Consider the following 24,422-nt stretch of genomic DNA (forward strand, 5'->3'; position numbering starts at 1 on the left):
GCAAATCCATAATGGAAAGGGACCTTGGAGTCCTTGTAAATAATAAACTTGGATGTAAGCAAGAAATGCCAGTTAGCAGCATCAAGGGCAAAAAAGGTCTTGATCTGTATTAAAAGGGGCATAGATTGGCAGGAGGAGTCCTGGTAAGGCCCCATCTAGAATACGCCGTACAGTTATGGTCTCCAATACTCAAACGGAACATTATTTATTTAGAGAGAGTCCAGAGAAGGGCAATTAAGCTGGCAAAAGGTATGGAACATCTCAGCTATGAGGAAAGACTGACCAAGTTGGGGTTGTTCACACAGGAGACGATTTGACGGGTGATATGACAACTATGTATAAACAACTATGTATAAACATAAAAGGAGATCATATAATAATCTCTCTGATGCTTTTTTTTTTTTACCAGTAGGTCCTTCCAGCTGACACGTCGCCACCCATTCCGATTAGAAGAAAGGAGGTTCCCGGCTAAATATTGGGAAGGGTTTTTTTACAGCAAGTTCCATGAAGATGTGGAATTCTCTCCCTGAATCAGTCGTGATGACAAGACATAAAATAGCTTTAAGAAGGAGTTTGATGGCTTTTTAGCAAGTGAGGGAATAGAGGGCTATGGGAGATAGCTAATAGTACAAGTTGATCCAGTGTCTGGTCCGATTACCATCTAGGAGTCAAGAAGGATTTTTTCCCCCAAATTGGAGAGGCTTCAAACGGGGTTTTCGCCCATCCTCTGTATCAACTAACAGGTTTTATGCAGACCTAAAAAGTTGAACTTGATGGATGTGTGCTTTTTTCAACCTTACAGTCCTTACTAACTAGTAGATCATCATCATTATTTATTAATATAGCACCAGCAAGTTACATAGAGCTTTACATTAATTTATAACTAACAGGGGTTACAATAATTTTGTTTTCATGAAAACAGGTATCCTGATAAGAAATCCACATACCTATACTACAGTTCCCTGTTAGGCTAGCTGCCGATTATGTGGCATCTTATAGAACAAGCACTGTGGGCCAAAGGCACAGTTGCATATCCTGGGAAAGTTTTCGCCAGCAGGAAAATAGATAGTTTGATGGTGGCAGCAATTGTTTTAGAGAAAATATTATTAAACCCAGAGCATCTGGGATTCATGGTATCTATAAAAGGGAGTATGGCCTTAGTGCTGCAAGAGGCATTGGTTCCTGTGATACCACTGCACATGTGAACATCTTAAGCCAGCCCTGTCACACTTCTGAAGTTGTTCACTGCTCATTTGCACAGGGAGCGAAGTAAGGAATTTGTTAAAAATGTGTCTGGGAAAAAAAGCAAATATATAGCATGAAAAAAAGTAAAATTACCTACACAGCCAGCTGATTATCTCAGAAAGACAATTTAGAAGTTGTTTATAAGCAATGTAATATATTAAAAGTAAAAATTACATGTAAAAATTAAAACTGTACAATTTAGACTAGAAAGTACTAAAATTAGAATTTCTGTGGCAAAGAAACTTTTTAGGTTATACCCAAAAACTGTAAGCTTTAACAAGGCCCCTCGTCAGTAATTTATATTTTTCAGGTATACACATAGGGGTAGATTTATTATCATGTGAATTTTAGTTTATTTCTCGATTTTTGTCTGTGTTAAAAGGAAGTTAGAAGGAAATAGGCCTTCACGAGTGGGCAGTAGCACATTCAGCATTTCTATTAGTATTCTGCTGAAGGTGGGCTGGCTCATGCCAACAAGGCAAGACGATACCTGCTAGAAACTGCTTGTTGCCAGAAAATGTAAAACTGCAAGCAACTTGCAGATCCCAGGAAGTGCCCGAGACTGTGCTGTAACAGGTTCAAGCTCCTGGCTGATGAACCCATAGGCCTGGAGGATAGCGGGACAGCTCAGGCTGTACATCTTCACAATGTCATCACCAGGCAGCTGGTCAAGAGAATGTACAGGATATACAAGTGATGAGGCTGACTGATCCTAGCAGGAATCAAAGGGGCATGTTACTCTTGTTGCTGCCTTTCTTGCCAAGCAATTATTGCTATAGCAATGATAGGCTGTAGATTGATGTTTCTGCCAAAAGTCAACTTTACCTCCAAACACTCTCTTTCAAACTAAAATTGCATCCGATGAGGGGTTTTATTGGTTACCCAGTGTTTCCCAGTATTCCATGCAGCCTTTAACCATTTCCTGAACCATAAGGACAGATTTCATAGTATCTTAGGGAACTTGGCAGGTCAAAAGAGGTGAAGAAAAAGGGTTATTGGAAAACGCCATAGAATATAAAACCAGTCAACTTTCGAGAAGAAATATTCGAGTTTCTAGTTTATCGTTAATCGCAAGACATATACGAATACTCAAATTTGTCAAGTCCAGTTTTCATAAATTTTGAATATATGAAAAACAATTCAAAAACTCTACACTGAACTCTCGCAAACTTTAATAAATCTGCCCCTTATTGAGCAGTGCTACAGAATAAACTTTCTAAATATGTGTAAATGACAGAAATAATAAATGAAACAAAAAAGAACATAACATTTTGTATAGAAAGCAATATGTAGAGAGCGAGTTTTCACAAATTTGTAAATATTACTAAAACTGGGATTTACCAAGTTATAAGGCTCATCTATGACCCAAATAACGCCACTCAGTGTTCAACTCGAAGTATATTCACATGTCAAGGAGCTTCACACACAAGCACTCCAACAAGCATTTTCTTCATTAGCAAAATCCACAAAGAGTTTCTTTGTATGACCTCTCTCTCGGCCAGCGCTGCAGGTGCAATTGCTTCTGTAAGGAAGGGATAAGCACTTCAGGCCTGAAGAGTCAAAAGATGGTCTAGGCCCTAACTGCAGATGTGTGTTTTAATTTGCATGTCGTTAGCCTACTTATGATTCAAATGAAGGCAGTTTGCATGGTGTTCCCACTGCTTGTGGTTTAATCAAAATAAACCCACAGCTCTATGGTCAAATCCTTAAGCAAGGTAATGGATTAGAACACAAGTAAGCATATTTGAGGTGCTGTCACTTCTGTGTGCACATGTAGGTGAATGTGTATTTAGCAGCAGCAATGAAAAACAAACCAAATAGCAATAAGCTAATGACTGGCAGTGAGCAAAGCCTTACGTGTATGAATAAAGGTTATTCCATCATATCAGAGTCAAGAGATATAAAATTACTATACAGAAAATGGTATCCACACAAGATGAAGTTCATACAAATCGTCTACAGGTAATTTATATTTTCTTGCCTTGACAATCTGTGACTTTGTGATTTAGTCTGCATTAAGGATATCGATCTTTTTCTTGTATATAACAAAGTTCCATTATTTATGTTATATTTATGCCAATTGAGTTGTTAAATAAATTGCATGAGACTAGGAAAGATAGCCACGGTTAGGAAATATCTTCAACAGGTAAAGATATTGTATGCACACATACGAAATGTTTACTACTGTCCCTTTGAGATTCAAGCTTCAAAAGTAAAATAAAATAAAACTTTTTAATGGTCACAAGTACAGCTGCTTTCTTTGCAAGGCCAAAGCAAATTGAAAAACTTACTGGTAAAGGAAAAACCCAATCAAACAGAATATAAAGCTAAAAAGCTGTTGAATTGTTTTAAAGGGGATCTAAACTGAAAAATAAGAAATCATGTAAATTTACTCAGAGTGGCTGTCCGAGCACATTTGCAATTCACATTATTTTTTTTTATTTTTAGTGGTTGCTGAAATAGTAGCTATTTTATAAAGGTTTATACTGCTAGGCTAGGCTCAACAAGGCCAGTGGTGTTAGCAACCATACACTTCCTGCATTCAGTAAATCTTTGGGTTACTGCATCTCAGCCAAGTCTGCTATTAGACATAAAATACAAATAGCTCTGAAACCTGAGAGGTACTCTCTGAAAAAAGGGTTCTGAAAGTGGTGTTGGTAAAAAAAAAAAAAAGGTGGGGGCACCTAGAAGATCTGAGCTAAGTCAAAGTAACGTAATACGGACAGGAATTATGTCAATTCGTGCATGTGAAGTGCGGCAGTTTTTCATCAATGGCTTTTAAGGGGACCATCTCTGTAAGACCAAGGGGCATATTTGTTAACATTGGACACAAGCATCACCAGCGATGTTGCCCATAGCAGCCAATTAGCAATTAGATTTGAACAGATAACTACAAATTAGAAAACAAAATAAAAGATCTGATCTTTGCTATAGGCAACATCACAGGTAATGTTTATCTCTAATGTTAATAAATATGCCCCAAGTGTGTAGCTGTTTTCTGACAGTTGCATCATTATACTGATGACCCAATTGACTTTTCAACTAGTGGCAGCTAGTTTTGTGGGTGAACGTCCAAATCTTGTATTCTGTGCGGAAAAAAAAGCCTTTCTACGTATATACCTCTATTACTTTTGTCACATTCTATAAGTTTAGTTAATATACTTGAAAGTCCCTTGTTTGTGATAATGTTATTATGAAGCTCTGCTTATCTTGCTGAGGCTATAAAAGTAAATGGTGATGATGAAACGGCTATTTATAGTTTCAGTGGATTAACATCTGAACATTATTGTGTTGTATCAGAGACAAGCATATCAGAGACAAGCATAAACAATCTTGATCACACAATGAGGAAAGCTCAAGAACAGCCTTTGAGATCACCTTTTGATAGTAGCAGCTAGCGTTTGTTTCGTCATGTAGGAGAATACATCTGTTTCACTTACATTCACACAAGAATGCCCTGTCTATAAATGATAAGTATCCTAGTTGGTTGACTGCATTCTCCTTCCTGGAGTTGCCAGTTTTCCAGAGTAAGTGCAATTATGTCTGTAAAACATAAATAAGATGGATACACCTAGCTACAAGCTCTAGCTACAATACTATATACTATATTAATACTATACTCTAGCTACAAGCAAGTGGCTAAAACTTCACCTCTTACTATAAAATTATTCTGCCCACTGAAGAAAAATCTCAAATTCAGGTGGTATAATGAAAAAAAAACTTTTTTTTTTTACTTACATAGTAAATCCATACAAATCAGTCAAAAATATTAACATCACAAGTCAAAAAATTGCATTCAGCAGACTACATACCACCCAGCTATAACAGAACAATTTGCTGCCAGAAAGTGGATGTGTTTGGGTAAATGAAAATCAACAAAACATTTTGGCACAAGCCTTTATCAAGGATAATTACCCTTGAATGTCCCTGCCCTGTAGAGCTTAGAATCTAAGCATATGGCAAATTAAGAACAAAGTCTTCCAGCAGATCTTTATTATAGGCAGATGCTGTTGGCACTAGAGAAAACAGCATTCAACAATATGAACAGATAGTGAAAGGTGGCCATGTAGGTTGTTGTTTTAGCACCGTATTGTTTCGTTGCTGACCCAATCAAAGGGGCAGCAGGAGAAATTTCTTGCAAAGGAACTTCTTACAAGGCAATATTAGGGTTGCTTGCTCAGGTCTAGTAAACTATATTATCAAAAATGATACTTGTGTTTAAACATTAGCCCAGTAAATGCTGCTTCCAGATTGGTTGCTATGGGTCACTACAGCAAACTGTGGACAATTAGGGGCAGATTTATCAAGGGCCGACGTGAAAATTCAAGTATTTTTAATGGCCAAAACTGTCAAAGGAATTGTTAAAATTCTATTGAAGTTTTTTAAAAAAAATTTAAATCTGATTTTCAAAATGTATCATACACTGGCCCTTTAAGAACTCCAATTCGACTATTCACCACCTTAAACCTGCCGAATTGCTGTTTTAGCCTATGAAGGAAGTCCTGGAATCAATTTGAAGTTGTTTGCAGCCTTGCTGAAATTCGAGTTTTTTCAGAGACTCAAATCAAATTCTATTTGAATTTGATTCGAGTTTGCGGGTCGATCCTATAACACGAGTTCCAAAAATTCGTTTTTTTTTTTAAAATAAATTGCAATTGGTCAAATTTCGAGTTCAAGGGAGTTTTAAATAACTCCCATGAACTTGAAAATTGACGGATTTGTCAGGGAAAAAAAATTATATTTTTCTGCATAAACATTCTTTCATGATTGCTCAACTTTCCCATTTCAACATACACTGACCTACAGCTTGGGCCTCAAATAGTTTGAATTGCACCTCACATACAACGTCCAAGTGATTTATAGATGTTCTGCCAAAAGAATAAATTTAAATTCAAATTTGCAATAATATATAACCCATGTTGTTTACAGACTAGAAAGATGTGCTGCAATAAAGGATGTGCATACAAAAGCCTTTATACCGGCTGATTTCTTATTTTACAAATTCCATCCAGGAATGGGTTCTATGACACCTTTTTGCATTTGTGATATTTAAATTCAGAAAAATGCTATGTTATCTTTATATCCTGCTGCATAATGGTTGAACCCTAAGAATTCTTTGAGGCAAAAATGCAGGTAGATTAGAAGGACATTAAATATAGGGATGCACCGAATCCACTATTTTGGATTCAGCCGAACCCCTGAATCCTTCTCGAAAGATTCGGCCAAAAAAAACGGGCCGAGTCCAAAACCTAATTTGCATATGCTAATTAGGGGTGGGAAGGGGAAAACATTTTTTACTTCCTTGTTTTGTGACAAAAAGTCACACAATTTCCTTCTCTGCCCTTAATTAGCATATACAAATTAGGATTTGGATTCAGTTCAGTTGGACAGAAGGATTCCGCCGAATCCTGCAGAAAAAGGCCGAATCCTGTGTATCCCTAATTAAATATGATCATTTTGTGTCACTATCAAAGAAATTTGGTCAGGTAATTTATAGAAAGATTACAAATAACAAGTCACTATAAAAATAATAATACTGATAAAAACAATAAAATTTTAGTCTCCCAGAGCAGTAGCTTTTGTTGCATGGGTCTTACAAATAGCATTTCAAATGCATGCTCCAAAGAAGCAGATTAATATGGAATATATAACAAATAATTTTAAAATTAAGTCAAATAAAACATGAAGCATTTAACATGATGTTAAATAGAGAAATGCAATTTTAAGTCATTGGGTAAAAATAAATATTACGGTAGTTACTGTATACACTAAAATGTTCTTTACAGTGAGACTGTGGAATATCCTGCAGGGTGATGTCAAGTTCCTTGTGCAAGACCAAACAAATCAAACTAAACTTAAAAAATATACAGATATATAATTAAACTTATCTCAGCTAGAGGGTCTAAGAGCTGCAAATATTCTCACCAAAATAGTTTTTTTTTTTTTTTTTTTTTTTTTAAATATCATTCTTTAGCTGGCTCAAGGAAAAAAAAATAAAAAGGAAAAAAAATAGATGTGAATGTATAAATAGATGTGAATGTGCACTCCCTATTTTCTGCTGCACTGCAAGTTGGAGTGATATTGCCCCCCCCTCCCAGCAGGCCATCAGCAGAACCACATAACAGCTCCCTGGCAGATATAAGAACAGCACTCAATAGTAAAATTCAGTGTCTGATTGGGCCGGCGGGAAACCGGGAAAAAAAACAGTGGGCCCCGCCCATCATGGGCCCCAGCCGGCCCAGCCCCCTTCCCCCAATGTTCTGGCCCCCCATTGCCGATGTCTGGGCCCCCAAATGAAAAATAATCGGTGCGCCGGTATCGCATGTGCGTCGGTGTTTGCGCATGCGCACCGGCGTTTGCGTACACACACACCAGCGTGACCCGAGACGTTTGCACATGCGCGCTGGCATGCGGGCAGACGTTCGCGCATGCGCGCGGGGGGGCCGGAGTATAGTTACCCGTTAGGCCCCCCATGTCCAGTCCGACCCTGGTAAAATTTAATGGCCCACTGTCACTACTTCAGTTATATTGAGAGGAGATACAATAGCCTGCCTGAAAGCAGTTCCACCCTGAAGTCCTGGCTCTTTCTAATACTGTGTATAACTAAAGATGCAAACCATTGCTAAAAAAAAAAGAGGAGAGTTACAGTTGTGTTCAGAATTATAGCAGTCTGACATCACTAACCTGATCAGTCACTGTTTTTGGTAGAAAATATAGTTTTACATGGCAAATAATTTACTAGTAGGTGTAGTAGAGTAATAAAAAAACCAACAGACATGACATGCATGCTGCTGCTTCTGTGTAATTTAATCATTAATTGAGGCTTGTTCCAAATAATAGCAGTGTGGAGTTCAATTAGTGAGGTCATTTATTCAGTGCAAAAACAGGTGTCAATTATAGCCCTTATTTAAAAAGGAAGACAGCAAATGTTGTGAATGGTGGGTGCATTTCTCTCTGAAATGTGTCATTCCAGACATTGTTTAGAAGAACAGCATACTTTGATTAAAAAGTTGATTGGAGAGAGGAAAACATATAAAGAGGTGCATAAAATGAAAGGCTGCTCAGCTAAAATGATCTCAAATGCTTTAAAATGGCAACCAAAACCTGAAAGACGTGGAAGTAAGCAGGAAACTACCATTTGAATGGATAGAATAATAGCCAAAATGACAAAGACTCAGCCAATGATCAGCTTCAGGAAGATCAAAGAAGGTCTAAAGTTACCTGTGAGTACTATTACAATTAGAAGGCACCTATGTGAAGCCAAGCAAGAAGCCCCAGCAAAGTCCCGTTGTTGAAAAAAAGACTTGCTGAAGAGGTTACAATGTGCCAAAGAACACAGTAACTGGCCTAAAGAGAAATGGTGCAACATTTTGTGGACTAAAGCAAAATTGTTCTTTTTGGATCTAGGGACCGCAGACAATTTGTCAGACAACCCCCGAAACTGTGAATTCAAGCCACAGTAAACACTGAAGACAGTGAAGCATGGTGGCATAAGTATCATGATATGGGGATGTTTCTCATACTATGATGTTGGGTCTATTTATGGCATAACAGGGATCATGGATCAGATTCAATTCATCAAAATACTTGAAGAGGTCATGTTGCCTTCAAGGAAATACCCTTGAAATAGGTGTTTCAACAAAACAACGACCCCAAACACACCAGTAAACGAGCAACATCTTGGTTCCAGACCAACAAGGTTGACATTATGGAGAGGCCAGCCCAATCCCCTGACCATAATCCAATAGAAAACTGTTGGTTTACATCAAAAATGTTGTTTGTGAAGCAAAACCAAGAAATGCAGAAGAATTGTGGGATGTAACAGGTGCCAGAAGTTGGTGGACTCCATGCAATACAGATGTGCAGCAGTTTTCAGAAACAGTTCAGTGGTTATACAACTTAATATTAGTTCAGTGATTCAAATAAAAGCATAATGTTGAACATTTTTCAGTTTATACAGTGAATGTTTGAGTTTATAAAGAAGAATGCAGACATTGCTATTCTATGGAACAGCATAATATCCCCCTTTCTTTACTTTCTGTAAAGGAATAAAACACATTTGTTAAAAATGTCTTCATGTTTTCATTTGGAATATAATATACAGTGTTCCCAATGCATGTGTGTGTGTATGGAAATAAAAAACTATATTCACTTTTTTAAACACACTGCTATTATTCTAAAAACAACTCTATGTCACATATTGCAGCTTCTGAAACCACAACAGTAATGGGTGATATCAACCTCCTGTTTTCTCACTGCATTAAGGAATCCAGACTTCCTGTTTTGTGTTCTTTTATATATAAAATATATGATAATATGACACGGCTACTATAATTGTATCAGCAGACAAGTTTCTCAGAGGTGATTACATCAAACTACATCCTTTTGAGTTTTATAACTAGAAAGTACACGGTACATTTTTGTGTCCACACAGCATGAGAAGTAATGTGATTACGACATAATAACTGTGGTTATGGAGGGAGAAAAAGGGTTCTCACACTAACAAGTGTATGAACTGCATTTTAAAAAAAAGAGACAAACACATATTGTACACTGTACAAAGCCTGATTTGCCATGGCCACTCCTCACGCTTCTTCTCATGACTGCCTCTTTAAAGGTGGCCATAGACATATTGAATTCTATTGCTTCTACCTGTATATCTGATGGTCCAGCTCTAACACGTTTCTACTAAAAATGAGCAAACTTTTGTGTGACCAATGTTACATCTATGGCCACCTTTAGACAACAGCAGCTAATCAAGTAATCAAACAACAGAAACTTATAAATATTACACATTATAAATATGTACAATATTGTTTAGCCTACTGCAGAAACCATGAACAATGACTAGTACATCATCTGCACTAGAATTGCAGTTGCTGGGAGAGCAAAAACATTCAAAATTGATCACAAAGGGGCATCAAAAATTATCTCCTCTAGACCAAGCTTTATCAATGATGATGTTTACATTCATTCAGTTAATTTGGCTTAAACTAAGCATGATATGTACATAATTGAAAAACAACCACCAAAAAAATTCAATTACGGACATTCCAAGAAATTACAGAACGTGTTCTATTCCATTAGTACCATTTCATATATTGTCATTTAACACCGTATAATCAAATGCCTCATATAATCATGTTACAAATTTGACAACATATAACAGACTTTTCCACACTGTATGTGGGTCGTGTTAGATCAAAATCAGCATCTTTAAACCCTTGTTTGCATGAAAGTGTCAGAAGTGGAACACTGGCACTAAGATTTAAACAGGTGTGTATTCCAGGCAAACATTTTCATCCAACGACATATATTTTTCAAACATACAATAAAAATCCAGTATTTCCCAGTATCTGAATTATGTATATTCTGGATCTCCAGAAGTTTCAGTTTGGAGTGAGGCAGAATACAAGGCAAATAATTAATACTCACAAAATTATTAATAAATAATGGCCAAATCCATCTTACTTAAACGGTCTATCTAAAGCATACTAAAATGTGAATGAAGAACTTCTAAGGCTTTTGTCAACCATAGTGTTACCAGCAGCTTTCAAGTCACATTATGGAAACAACAGAATCACAAAATGAGACTAAGAGCACCGACGAGCAGTTGAAGCTGCGTTCCGTTTTTCTGCGTTCAGCCGCAGGGGATTGCATTAAGCTTTTTTCAATGGGGCTGTACTCACATAGGCGCGTGTAGGCGCCGAACACAGGTTGAGACGCAACATGCTGCATTACGTGCCTGTGTGAGTACAGCCCCATTTAAAAAGCTTAATGCGTCTATTCCTTTGCTCCCCTGCGGCTGTACGCAGAAAAACGGAACACAGGGGCGCGCAGCTTCAACCGTTCGTCAGTAAGAGCCCTAAAGGACAACAGAGGGGATGAAATTCAGCTGTGAAAAAGAAACATAACAATCATTCACACATTAACAAAGAAAAACAGCTGAAATGAGAAATAAACAACACCTCAAACAATCAAACAACTTTTAGAGTAATAAAAACCAAAATAAGAATGCTCATGAAACTAAGATACTCACTAAGGCTAACTTCACAAGCTGATATTGGTGATGTCCAGTATAACTGTTGATATAATAATGGTAGGCAATAGTTTAAAGAATATAAAAAGGTGGTGATGGATAAAAAAAAAAATTTGTAAAAATGTGGCACATACAATATCTAGAAAAATTACTACAGCTGAAATCCCTCACAATAACATACTGCACACATTGACTCAGCAGTTTGGGGGAATCAGTTAAAGCTGACCTGTCCCTCACACATAAAAAAACTGTTTAATGAAAGTCTTTTGCTAATTAAATATGGAACCCAAATTCTTTTTTTTCATTAAAACATCCATACCTGTTATAAAGCTGTTTAAATATGTGAGCTGTCAATAAAATATTACCTGCCCCTCTATGTCCGAGGCATATAAGTGGGCAGTCTATTACTTTTACTTTCCATTCAAAACTTTCTATACGTCACTGCATGCCTCAGATTTCCCTTTCCCTCCTCATGCTCTATTATTGTGTAGGGCACTGCACATGGGCATTAAGACCCCCTTTCTGGTGCATGATGAATGATTTCTTAGGGTGACAGGTCCCATTAAACTAGTTCTGCCCTCTTCCTGTTGTACCCTTATGTACATTATGGCCTCAATACCCAGGAAATGTGGAGCTCCAAATAAAATTTTTTACATAGCTTGCTAATAAAAAATAAAATATTATATGCATAATGGCTACTTAATTTAACAACAGTCACAACTGACCAGAACTATTGACTGTCAGTTTATTTTCTCACTATGGTGAGATACCTATCCATTAAGGGGGGAAATAATTGAAGAAAGTGAACTAGAATTATTAGGTGCAATGTGTAAGATAAACAGTAAGTGAAATGATAGTATTTTCTCACAGTCCTTTACTAAAGGAGACAGTTGTTGAAAGTAAAATGCAGTTCTGCTCAATTATTCATGAACAATCTAATACCATGTGTTCAAACAAAACTGATCTAAACAAGGTGATGTACAGTAAAAAAATTGGGAACAGTAAAAGTAAAAAAATGTTTTCGAAATATTTGCCATATTTAAGGCACATATTATTATATCTTACTAAAAGCACATTAGTGGCATCTAAGGCGACTGCCTGGGGCTCCCTAACAGCCTCAGTGCCCAGGTCAGAACATCTGCTAAAAAGGCTGTTGCTAAAGCTCAAAAGTGACTAACGCAGGCTCAGCAGCAGTACTTTAGTGACCCAACTGCAGTCACATACGAAGAAGTGAAACTAGTGGAGGCAGTTCTGGCTAGGGAATCTACATTCATTGCAACAAAAGCCCTATTATACAGTTCCCAACTAATTTTTGATAAAGGGGATACAAACAGTAAAACACTGGCCTTCCTATCCAAACAAAACAACCCCTCCTGGATGTGCCCTGCATACAATCTGAAGGGGGCCAGATGCTCTACGAACCCGACTTGATAGCAGAAACGTTTGCCAAGTAATTAGAAAATCTCTAACTCCTCTACCTCAAACACAAAACTTTAGCTGAACCACTTCCTCGATTCTATTTAGATACTGAGGTTACCCCATATAACTGCAGAAGAAGTCAACCTCGCCATCCAATCCCTCCCATCTAATAAAACCCCTGGTCTGAATGGGCTCACTCCAGAATGGTACAAATCACTAGCCCACTTAATAACTCCATGCCTCCTAGAGACATTTCAAGCAGCCTGGAACTCTCAATTACTCCTACCATCCTTTGCTGAAGCCCTCATAGTGGTCATCCAAAAGGCAGGGCGAGATACAGCCCATTGCAGTTCATACAGCCCAATATCCCTCAAATATGACACCAAAATATTGGCAAAAATTCTGGCTGCAAGACTTACCCGGGGCATTGGAGGATCAAATACACCCAAATCAATCCAGGTTTATGCCAGGCAGGGCAACTGACTTCAACCTCCGTCGCCTCTTCACTAACCTCCAACTCCCACATACGAACAACGGGTCTAGGGTGGTAGCCTCGCTTGATTCTGAGACGGCTTTCGACTCGGTAGAATGTGACTCCCTCTGGCAAGTACTACACAGATTTGGCCTAAGTAGCAAATTCATTCGGGGGGTCAAAACTACTGTACAAATCCCTGGTAGCTGCAGTGAGGGTCAATAACTATATCTCCCCTCCCTTTCAACTGTGAATCCAATCAAATTTGCACTAGAAATTGAACCCCTGGCATTATAAGGGAATGCCCAACCATCAAGGGGCTAAAATTAGTTAATAAAAAAAATGGTGATCATACACTGGATGGGAGGAACTCTCCCTAACCTTCTGGAGATGCCTGGTTGATGCCCCTTATAAAACTAAAGCTGGCCATAGATGTTGAGATTTTGAAAAGATCTGATCGTCAACGATCGTACGAATTGTCCATCAACTAAAAAGACCAATTTGCCAGGAAAACAAAGGGTAGCTGCCTGTTTGGCCCTGCAAACATAGATAAATTGCATTGGGGCCGACAAAGATTTTTTTAACCTGGCCGATCAATTTCCTGACGAAAAATCATAAGATGTTTGATTGTTCGAATCCCACTAACCGCACAATAATTTCGAAGGATTGGTCGTCCTTCTCTTAAATCGGTCTATGGGGACCTGAACTTATGAAATGAGGGGAGCACATGACAAGTTTGACAAAATATGGGGGGACTGGTGCGATCAGGACTCTGTGGAAATTAGTACCTTTAAACTTGATATGACCTGTTTTATAACGTTATCTAGAATTGCCTGCACGATAAAAATTGCTTCATTTAGTTATAGGATCCTCCTGTCAGTATAAGTCTGAGCTTGACCCATCATAACTCATATGCCATATCACCAGAGGCTGTATTGTCAATTGTTGTTTTGTATTTTGTTTTGTTGTTAAAATAAATAAAAAAAATTCACCTTTAAAAAAAAGGCATGTTTATTTCTAAAGATGTGCAAATTAGTTTATGCCAGACATTCTAAAAATGTTTAAAATACTGTGCAAAAAGCTGCATTCAATGGTTGTTTTTTGTGTCTTTAATCATGCCAACAACTTTTGCAGCATCATATACAATCATAAAACAGCATCAAAACTACACTTGCTCATTTCAGTACAATCCCAAATAATGCCAAAATGATTTAAGTTGTTTTAAACAGCTCTTCCTAAACAATATAAAGCTGCTGTCAAATGCAACCCAGAAGATCTACAGAAAAATAAAGTGCTCACTACCTAAGATCTTGTGCTACAGGAGATCCAAGTTCAAAACTGACCTGAGGTATTTGTGTCAATGAACGTTACATCAGAAAGAAATATCACACCTACAGCCCACATAAATTGTCTGGAAAATGACCTCCATCACATGGATGCAGATGTGCAGAATACTGAAGTCACCTGCAAAAGATACTGCAGAGTAGAAATAGGGACAGAACCTAAAATAAAGATGGGAGGAATTATAAGAACAAGATTAAACATCATGTGGAAGGTATAGTTTCAGTAACACTTCACATATCTATCTTCACTATCTATCACTTCACAATCTATCTTTTTCAACCTTTCACTCAATACAAAATGGGAAATTGACTTTGTAGATCAGTTTTACAGCTAATGCCTAAAACTGCAACACAAATTTAAAATGCGGTGTATTCCAAGATACACAATATTATCATTTGAATACAGCTGAACTCCCTCTTTATTAAACATGATATGTCACTCTCAAAAGCAACAATGTGTTATTCCTGTGGCAAGCAATACTGAATACGGTAACCGCAATCACACTGAGACACGTATTTATCAACAAAGTTCAATATTTGCTTGTGGATTTCCATTAAAAAAAAGATGAGATTACTGCGGACAGGAACAACAGTTTATATAAAGAATTACTCTCTCTAGTGGCTACTAGAATAGAAAGTGACAGAGAAATAGTGCTTTTAATAGCAGTACATATAAAAAATAACTTAAAAAACATAGTAAATTTGTAATGAATGTATATTGCAAAGTTGCTTAGAATAAAGTTTTCTTTTATTGGGCAAATTTTAATTTGGGGTTGACTTGCCCTTTAAGAAGAAAAGCAAGATAAAAATAATTTAATTTTATATTATCTTTGTTCCCACCATAGTTTGGAAGACATCATTTTAAGGAAAATACGTTATTTTCATGCTTTTATTTTGAAATGAGACCTCTTACGTCAGTACAGTGTTCCACTGAGTCCATTCTATAGTTATTAAGATGTTAGGCTGGTACAAACCTCTGGAACGTAAGAAATCTGGCCACTGAGAAAGTGTTATGAAGCGACAAACTAAATAACGCTATACAGTACTGTTATTACTGTTTATACATAAAGAAAGAAAGCTCTGTGAACAGAACCTAAACATTGATGTCAAAATAACTGTCAAATAACTGATACAAAGACCCTAGAGTGCACCCTTCTAAGATGGTTCATCGATAGCAATCATAGAAGGGTGCTTATTCTTATTACGCTCCAGACACAGGACCTGCTGAATAAAATCTTTTACGGACTTGCCCAGCAAGGATTAAAAAGTAGAACAACAAATAACTAGCATAATATATATATATATATATATATATATATATATATATATATATATATATATATATATATATATATATATATATATATACATACATACATACATACATACATACATACATACATACATATATATAGTAATGGAAACATGCAACACACAGTCAGCTTGTACATAGGGCCAGATGAAAAACAGAAGCTCTGAAATACTTGTGGAGCAGCCTATCTCACATGCAGCAATAACATGGGGTTCAGTTACTGGCACTCACCCCTGCACACTTAATTGCACTGTATAAATAACTATGAGAACATAAACCCCTTGCACAATGAATGCAGAGCAGAATGTAACCTTAGTCTGCACAGCCATCATGTTCAAGGACCCCCTCTCCCAGAGGCTAATGTTGACTCTCTGGTACAGATGCAATAACTGTAATAACACAATACTTCAGAAAATGAATGGTGATATTATACAAATAAAAGGCTCACCAGGGACTACATAGTTGGCTGGTATATCTCTAATAATCTAATGTAGAGCAGCTGCTCTGGAGCAAGATACATTAGCTCAGTATTCCCCAACCAGTGGCTTGTCAGCAACATGTTGCTCACCAACCCTTGGATGTTGCTCCCAGTAGTCTCAAAGCAGGTGCTTAGTTTTGAATTCTTGACTTGTAGGCATGTTTTGGTTGCAAGAAAACCAGGTGTACTGCCAAACAGAGCCTCTTGTTGGCTGCCGGTCCACATAGGGGCTACCAAATCGCGAACAACAGCCTTTATTTTAGCACCCCTCAAACTATTTTTATGCTTGTGTTGCTCCCTGACTCTATGTACATTTGAATGTGGCTCACAGGTAAAAATAAATAAATAAATAAATAAATAAAGGTTGGGGATCCCCACATTACATCACTAGGATCATACCGGCTAACTAAAATAGCCCCAGTGACACTCTTCTTTTTAGTAATTCACTGTTTATTGTCCAAAGTTTTATAAAGGGGAACAAGATTATTCATTCATTCATTCCACATCTTGTTGATGCCATTTGAAACATTCTAAGATTTCTCATCTTTACCTTATCTAATTTTAAGTCTATGACAGATGGAATGCACAGATAAGTAACCCCTGAACACAATGTGATCAATCACTTGGTATATGGGCATGGCATTGTCAGTGGCATACTACACATAAGCACTGGGAAATAATGATTCTTTGAGAAACATGCACATGTGCTTCGCTTTAATTGTTTTCCTTGTCTGAGTATGAGAGATAAAACTTAAAAACAAAAATGTTACAACTTACATTGTAAATCTGTAACAATATTTTCCTTTAAAGTACTTCACTATTCAGTCACAAGTTGGTGAATCAACTCAGTAGGAGAGATTTACATATGATCAAGCACGCATTTACTTGGTATTGCCTTGTAAATCAAACATGATTGTGAAATTCTATTGGTAGTGCAAGTAGATGAGTTATACTGAGTTATACTTCAGTCAAGTCATTCAGATGTGGGCTAATATGACATAACTGGAATATTACTTTGAAAGGAAATGTTTCTACAAAAAAGTGTAAAGGGGAACTATAGCAGAAATTAAAATTTGATATAAGCTTCAGCATAATGAAATAAGAAACTCTGTAAATACAATCAATATTCTGCATTGTTTCTGAAATAATCAAGTTTATGTTCAGTATCACTCTCTCAACATGTTTCTCTTCATACTGTCTTCATGCAGCAGTTGGGTGCATGAATGTCATGAATGTCATTGACAGTTAGATCCGATATATCTTATGGGGGGGGCTTCCTTTCCTAGCAGATGAATTAGAGCTCATTCAAATAACTGATTTCAGTACAAACAAAATAACTGCCTTTTGCACTAATTTTGCATGTAGAGATACATGATGTCTGTGGATTTTAATAGAGTGAGCTCTTAGGGTCTGGCCACAGGAGCAGATTCGGGGAGATTAGTCTCCAGGAGACAAATCTCCTCTTCTTCTTGCCTCACGAGGAAACTTCAGATGACTTCGGAAAACGAAGCGTTCTGTGTGCCTGCCCCCAGGTGATTTACATTTTAGCCGGCGGAAGGCAGGGGAAGGCAGATTGGGGAGATTCGTTTTCCGAAGTTGCCTGAAGTTTCCTCGTGAGGCAAGAAGAAGAGGAGATTTGTCACCTGGCGACTAATCGCCCCGAATCTACCTGTGGGGCCAGACCCTAATACATCTTCTAGGCAAAAGCAGCCCCCCCCCTCCATAAGATATATTGAACCTAATGAACAGAAATAGATGCGGAGATAAGTAAAGATAAACTTGATTATTTCAGAAACGGTACAGAATTTTTAATTGATTGTATTTAGAAAGTTTCTCATTTCAGTATGCTGAAGCTTATATTTTTATTTTCGCAATAGTTCCCCTTTACGTACAGTGCTTTAAAAATCCCATAGAATAGAGTGGTGGCATTTTCCTATGGTGAGCTCTAATATCACACTTTGATAAATCTACCCTAAAATGATTACTTGCCCTAGAAGAACTAAAAGCTCATGGCATCTGATTTTATGAGCAAGTAGTGCTCCAGGTAAACATTGTTTATTTATGCTGGTTACATAGCTTGACCCTATTGTTTGTGATCCAACCCAACACTGATCTATGGCACAATGTATTTTATATATTTAAGCAAACAGAGACATACATATCCTGTGTTTGGAGCTGTTTACATCAGCTCACTCATAATTGTGATCATAGATTCAATAATATATATATATATATATATATATATATATATATATATATATATATATATATATATATATATATAAAAATTAAATAGGGGCCCGCACTCCAATGTTGCGTGAAGAAAAAAAGGTTTTTATTTCAACTTGTGCATCCACAAGTTGAAATAAAAACCTTTTTTTCTTCACGCAACATTGGCGTGCGGGTCCCTATTTAATTCTTGTATGCTAAAGCTTTGACCCAAGTGACTCCAAGACTGGATCAGAGTGTGAGCGTATATATATATATATATATATATATATATATATATATACATACATACATATATATATATATATATATATATATATATATATATATACATACATATATACATACATACATATATATATACATACATATATATATATATATACACACATACACATATATACACACACATCGCATTTATCGGCACTCACCAATCACGTAGCCGGATCCTGACGACGGCTCCAGGTGAGCCGAAACGCGTTGATACACCATGCACAAGTAAAGACTTGCTGATATACGCTTAATGGCGGCTGCTGTGAGTGCTTTTGTGGACTGATATATATATATATTTTATATATATATGTTCAACGTTTCAGCTCCTGTACACGAGCCATCCTCAGGAAGTCACCTACAGGAGCCGAAACGTTGAATAAAGACTTCACAAGACCTATTGAGTGCGGACTACTTTTTTTGTTTTAATATTATGGGATTTGTTTGTTGCAGCACCTAGGCATTAACTGGTGATCTGCTGTGCACCAGGCCATAGGTTGTTATATATATATATATATATATATATATATATATATAAATAAAACACCTTGTTTTAAGAGCACATAAAGTGTAATAGGCAACAGATAGGCAATTGACAAACTTTGACAATGTGTTTCTGAGAGTTCTTGCACAGAACACATTCATACACAACACATTAGGTTGCCTAAAAGGATTGCTAACATGGCCAGAGAACATGGGCAACTTGCATTGACAGTTTACAGTAAGAAAAAGAACAACTGTCTACATGACTCCACATCACTTACCTTCCTTATTAAGCCTCATAACCTCCCTGCTTTTTCCACCCTCTTTTCCAGTTTCTTCTAGGTCTACATCTGAGGATAAAAGCAAAGCCAAAGTGAGGTTGGTGATTTCTGTATATGCAAAGAGTGGAGTACAGGCAATCTGTGTTGCAAACCTTGTTCACTGAGCCTGGGCACTGGGGTAGCAGAAAGCATGCACACTGAGCACAAGCACATATTGAATATACACTGGGTGTATATAGTGAGCCCAGTACATACAGCACCAGCACAGACAGCACTAAAGGATGGGCCTCTCTCTCATAGACACACACAGTAAATGCACACACTCTCAGTCTGGAGCTGGTGTCTCTCTTCTTGTGCATACGGGTCTCTCCCTATATCTGCTAATTGTCCTCAGTCTGTCTCTAATAGGAGTAGCACTGGGAGACCAGAGAGCACTCTCTCACTTTTATTTTCTATGTATCAATGTAGATGCCAGTATGAACCCTGGGTGTGTGGTGCTAACTGATCGGTTACAGGCCAAATGGGTAGGCGGATGGGGCTGGGTTCTTACTGTCAGAGCAGTGTAATTTGGCGGCGTCGATCCAAGAGGACCACGGTTTGCCCAGAAACGCCTCCGGACTGGGCACTTTGCGATCCAGTGTCGCCATTGCTCTTCCTTCTTGTTGCTTTTCCTTTCCTTCGGAAGCGGAGCGACACGGGATTCGAGGCGCCGTGACGTCATCTTCGGAACGTTCCGCCATTGAGCTGAATGAAGGGGAGGAGGAAGCCGAGAGCCTGTCTCTGTGATCCTCCTCGCTGTGTTTCTGTCAGCCTGCGGAGCGCTGTGACGCGGGAGGACTGTAGAGGGCGCAAACAGCTTCTCGGAGCGTTCTGTGCTGAAGCTGTAGTTACCTGTCTTTGGTGATTGCATGCCTCTTTTTACCTGCGGACTTTACAGCTGTCCCAGAAACACTTACTCCGTTTTACTTCGTCATTCGCAGATTGTTTTGAATTGAGAAGACCGTAGTTCGTCGTGTAAGCGACTTTGGTGGATTATATCGGTCACGCTGAAAGTGGACATTGTAGAACTGAAAAGGGAACAACCCAGTGAAATTTTTTCTCGTAAAGACAGAACATTACATTTCTGATATACATGAACATAACAAAGTTTCAATTTAATTATCATTTTTTTATATCCCTTTCAGTTCTTTGGGAAGGCTCACAACAACCGATCTCTCGCTACAGGTTCTTCCATACACTACACAATACAATCTATGGAGAAGTCTGTAAAAGAAGTATTATGACAGATTATCCTAGTTAATCCAGAGAAAGGCAAAAAAAACACAAAATGTTTGAAGCCTCTCCAATCTTCCTTAAGGGGGGAAAATTCCTTCCTGACTCCAAGATGGTAATCGGACTAGTCCCTGGATCAACTTGTACTATGAGCTATCTCCCATAACCCTGTATTCCATTACTTGCTAACAAGCCATCCAACCCCTTCTTAAAGCTATCTAATGTATCAGCCTGTACAACTGATTCAGGGAGAGAATTCCACATCTTCACAGCTGTAAAAACCCTTCTGAATATTTAGATGGAATCTCCTTTCTTCTAATCGGAATGGGTGACCTTGTGTCAGATGGAAATTCCTACTGGTAAATAAAGCATTAGAGAGATTATTATATGATCCCCTTATATATAATATTTATACATAGTTATCATATCTCCCCTTAAGTGCCTCTTCTTCATCGTGAACAACCTCAATTTGGCCAGTCTTTCCCATAACTTTTACCAGCTTAGTTGCCCTTCTCTGTACCCTCTCTAATACAATAATGTGCTGTTTGAGCACCAAAGACCAAAACTCTACGGCATATTCTAGATGGGGCCTTACCAGTGCTCTGTACAGTGGAAGAATAACCCCCTACTCATGTGAATCAATTCCCCTTTTAATACAGCTCAAGACCTTATTTGCCCTTGATGCTGCTGACTGGCATTGCTTGCTACAGCCAAGTTTTTATTATCTACAAGGACTCCAAGGTACTTTTCCATTATGGATTTGCCAAGTGCAGTCCTATTAAGGGTATAAGTGGCTTGGATATTTTTACATCCCAGGTGCATTACATTTATAAACATTGAATCTCATGTAACATTTAGCTGCCCAGATTGCCAGTTTGTCAAGATCCTGTTGCAAGGATGCCACATCCTGGATGGAATAAATTGGGCTGGATAGTTTTGCGTCATTTGCAAACACTGATATATTACTTACAATAACCTCCCTTAACAAGTTAAATAAAAGTGAACCCAAGTACTCCGGGTCTATAATAATTCCTTATTACTCTTCTTCCTATTGTTCAGACTGCTGGATGTGATGCTGCCCTTTATATTCTGCTACTATATTCAATTCAGAACAGTGGATTGTACTATTATCCTAAAGGCTGCAAGGAACCTGTTACTGAAAGAGATGGGTAAAGAGGTGACCCTGAACCCTTGCACCCAGTAGGCCTGGTTTTAGTACACAAACCTAGAAAAAAAACAGAGAGGCAAGCCTTTAGTCTAGAATAGAGGCATAAAAAAGGCTCTCTAAACTTGTCTTTTTAAAACTTGTTGATGTTCAAATATTATATATATTATATATATATCATGGGAAAGTTGTGCTTACCACTAATTTTTAAAACCATTAGGCGGGGGTGCAATGAGGCTGTGACCACAAAATACATATAGACAAATACAAGAGTCCTCTGCACTCAACCCATTATCAATATATTTAAGACATAGACATTTTGTGCATACTGCTACTAAAAAATGCCTTACCCTTAAAACAAAACAGGGATTGTTTGTCCATATATTGCAATATATTCAAGCTGGCCAACTACGTCAAAGTCATCTCATATCTGGCCAGTCCTATGCTCAATTTTCATCTGATTCATTAAGAATTCTATTGCTTCATTATACATTTGTAGCAGTATGCACAAAATGTCTATGTCTTAAATATATTGATAATGGGTTGAGTGCAGAGAAAATACATTTGTCTATATGTATTTTGTGGTCACAGCCTCATTGCAATTACAATGCGCAATGGGCTCTGGCGGGATCGGTCAGGTCAAAATCAAACCTGTCTGATCGACCAAACGACCGATCTCCGCCAGACGAAAGATGTCGGCACTCTCCACACACGATCCGAAAATCGTATGAATCCTCGATTCGTAAGATAGGATCTGTGCGTCAATGGCCAGCTTTAGGCTAGAGAAAAGCTAAACATATAACATTTAATAAGGCATAGGAGCCAGGGCCAGAAATAGGGGTAGGCAGAAGAGAAACTTGCCTAGGGTGCACTGCGGGGGGACCGCCCGCTCTCCCTGAGCCCTCCCCCGCTATCATATTGTGCCTGCACATAAGCGCTCATGCCAGTGCTGTCTTTATAGATATACTAGTGGTGTCATTATTAACTGAAAAAAACTTACTGATTTTATCCTCAGAAAACCCTTTGTCAAACCCAGTCCCAAGAAATTAGCACCAAAAGAGGTCATCTCATAGATAGATGATGCCCTATAGCAAACAACTTAAACTCTTCAGAATCATCATTGCCTTCTGTCTTGAGGACCGAGTACAACATAGTTGAGGTGATAAAAAAAATTACATTGCATGAAACCCTAGCATTTATTCAAATATCACCAATCTAGAAAACTCTGCTTGAGCTTTCCTGATGAAAAAAATAAAAAAAAAATGAATACATTTTACGTTTTTGTTAGCTTAACCATAATGTGAAAGCAACTTAAATATTTACATTGACCATGTGTTGTGCAGTAGGGGACCGTGGTATAAATCCACACAATTAAGTGCTGCTTTAGGAGTATGAAGATGTTTCAAACATTTACAATAAAATCTCAAGGTGACTACATAAGGATGTCATGTTAAAATAATGTGAGGGGTCATGTGACAGCACAGTACATTGTAGTTCGATCTACAGTACTTGGCTGTGAAGTTCAAGCTTCTAGCACCATACATTCCATGAAACCCCCCTCAATGCCCAATTAATATGCAAAGTGTGATAACTGCCGGTTTACTCATACTTACTTCTGAACTGTATTTGAAAAGGAGTCATGACTTGAGCTATGGGAAGGAAACAGCAGTCTAATAGGCTTGTCAGCTGTTTAGGAATAGGTTTCAGCAGATCTTCATCCAAAGCAATAACATTTATCTATCGAGTCCTCTTTCAAACGGATTGTCCAGTAATGGCATATATAGAACAAATGAAAATCTTTTATATTATGGTTTGTTAGGCTGTGGTTCAGTAGGCTATTTTGTGATATTTTGTGAAACAGTTAAATGGAAGTGCTATATTCCAGAACTCTGTTAACCATATAAATAAACATGCAACTCTTGGGGGCCCATTTACTTAGCTCGAGTGAAGGAATAGAATAAAAAAAAATTTAGAAGTATTTACATTCAACGAATATCGAGGGTTAATTAACCCTCGATATTCGACCCTAGGTAAATCTGCCCCCCTATCTCTGAGATGGGCCCTTGCAGATTTAGTGGAGGAAGAGTGTTGCAGAACTACAACCATCAAATTGATTAAATCAATTTGGCTGCAGTATTTTTTTTTTTTCAAACAACTGATAAGTCTTTTTTACAGAAATGTAAAACAATAAATTGGAGCACAGCCATAGATAGATGCAGTACAGTTATTTAGCATTTACTTGCATACCAAGCTTCCAGAAGCATTATCGACCATCATGGGTCAATAATAAAGGTGTCGATTAAGTCAACTTGAAAGTGTCCAGTCACAACTAAAGGCCCTACAAGAGGAACCTAGCGGACTACTTTTGCCAATAATCCGGTGGTACACCCAGCACTGTTAATCCTTCTAAGTCT

The 24,422-nt window shown here is 37.8% G+C and overlaps 1 protein-coding gene across 9 annotated transcripts in view; it reads right to left on the reverse strand.

Moving 5' to 3' along the window:
* atxn7l1.S (ataxin 7-like 1 S homeolog) overlaps nucleotides 1-20,545 on the reverse strand; it is a 99,246-nt gene extending 78,701 nt beyond the window's left edge. For 4 of the 9 annotated variants that reach the window (XR_001935101.2, XR_001935100.2, XM_018255777.2 and 1 more), the window contains exons 1-2: nucleotides 20,122-20,545; nucleotides 19,572-19,640 (exon numbers count right to left, since the gene is read on the reverse strand). Coding sequence is in view for 7 of the 9 variants with exons in the window: in XM_018255777.2 (XP_018111266.1) it covers nucleotides 19,572-19,640; nucleotides 20,122-20,311 (259 nt within the window). In the remaining 2 variants the exon portion in view is untranslated. The other 5 variants (XM_041588495.1, XM_018255781.2, XM_018255779.2 and 2 more) reach the window with 4 other exon arrangements.
* Between the last annotated feature and the right edge of the window lie 3,877 nt (nucleotides 20,546-24,422).

Source organism: Xenopus laevis, chromosome 3S (assembly GCF_017654675.1).
Source record: "Xenopus laevis strain J_2021 chromosome 3S, Xenopus_laevis_v10.1, whole genome shotgun sequence".
NCBI lineage: Eukaryota > Metazoa > Chordata > Amphibia > Anura > Pipidae > Xenopus > Xenopus laevis.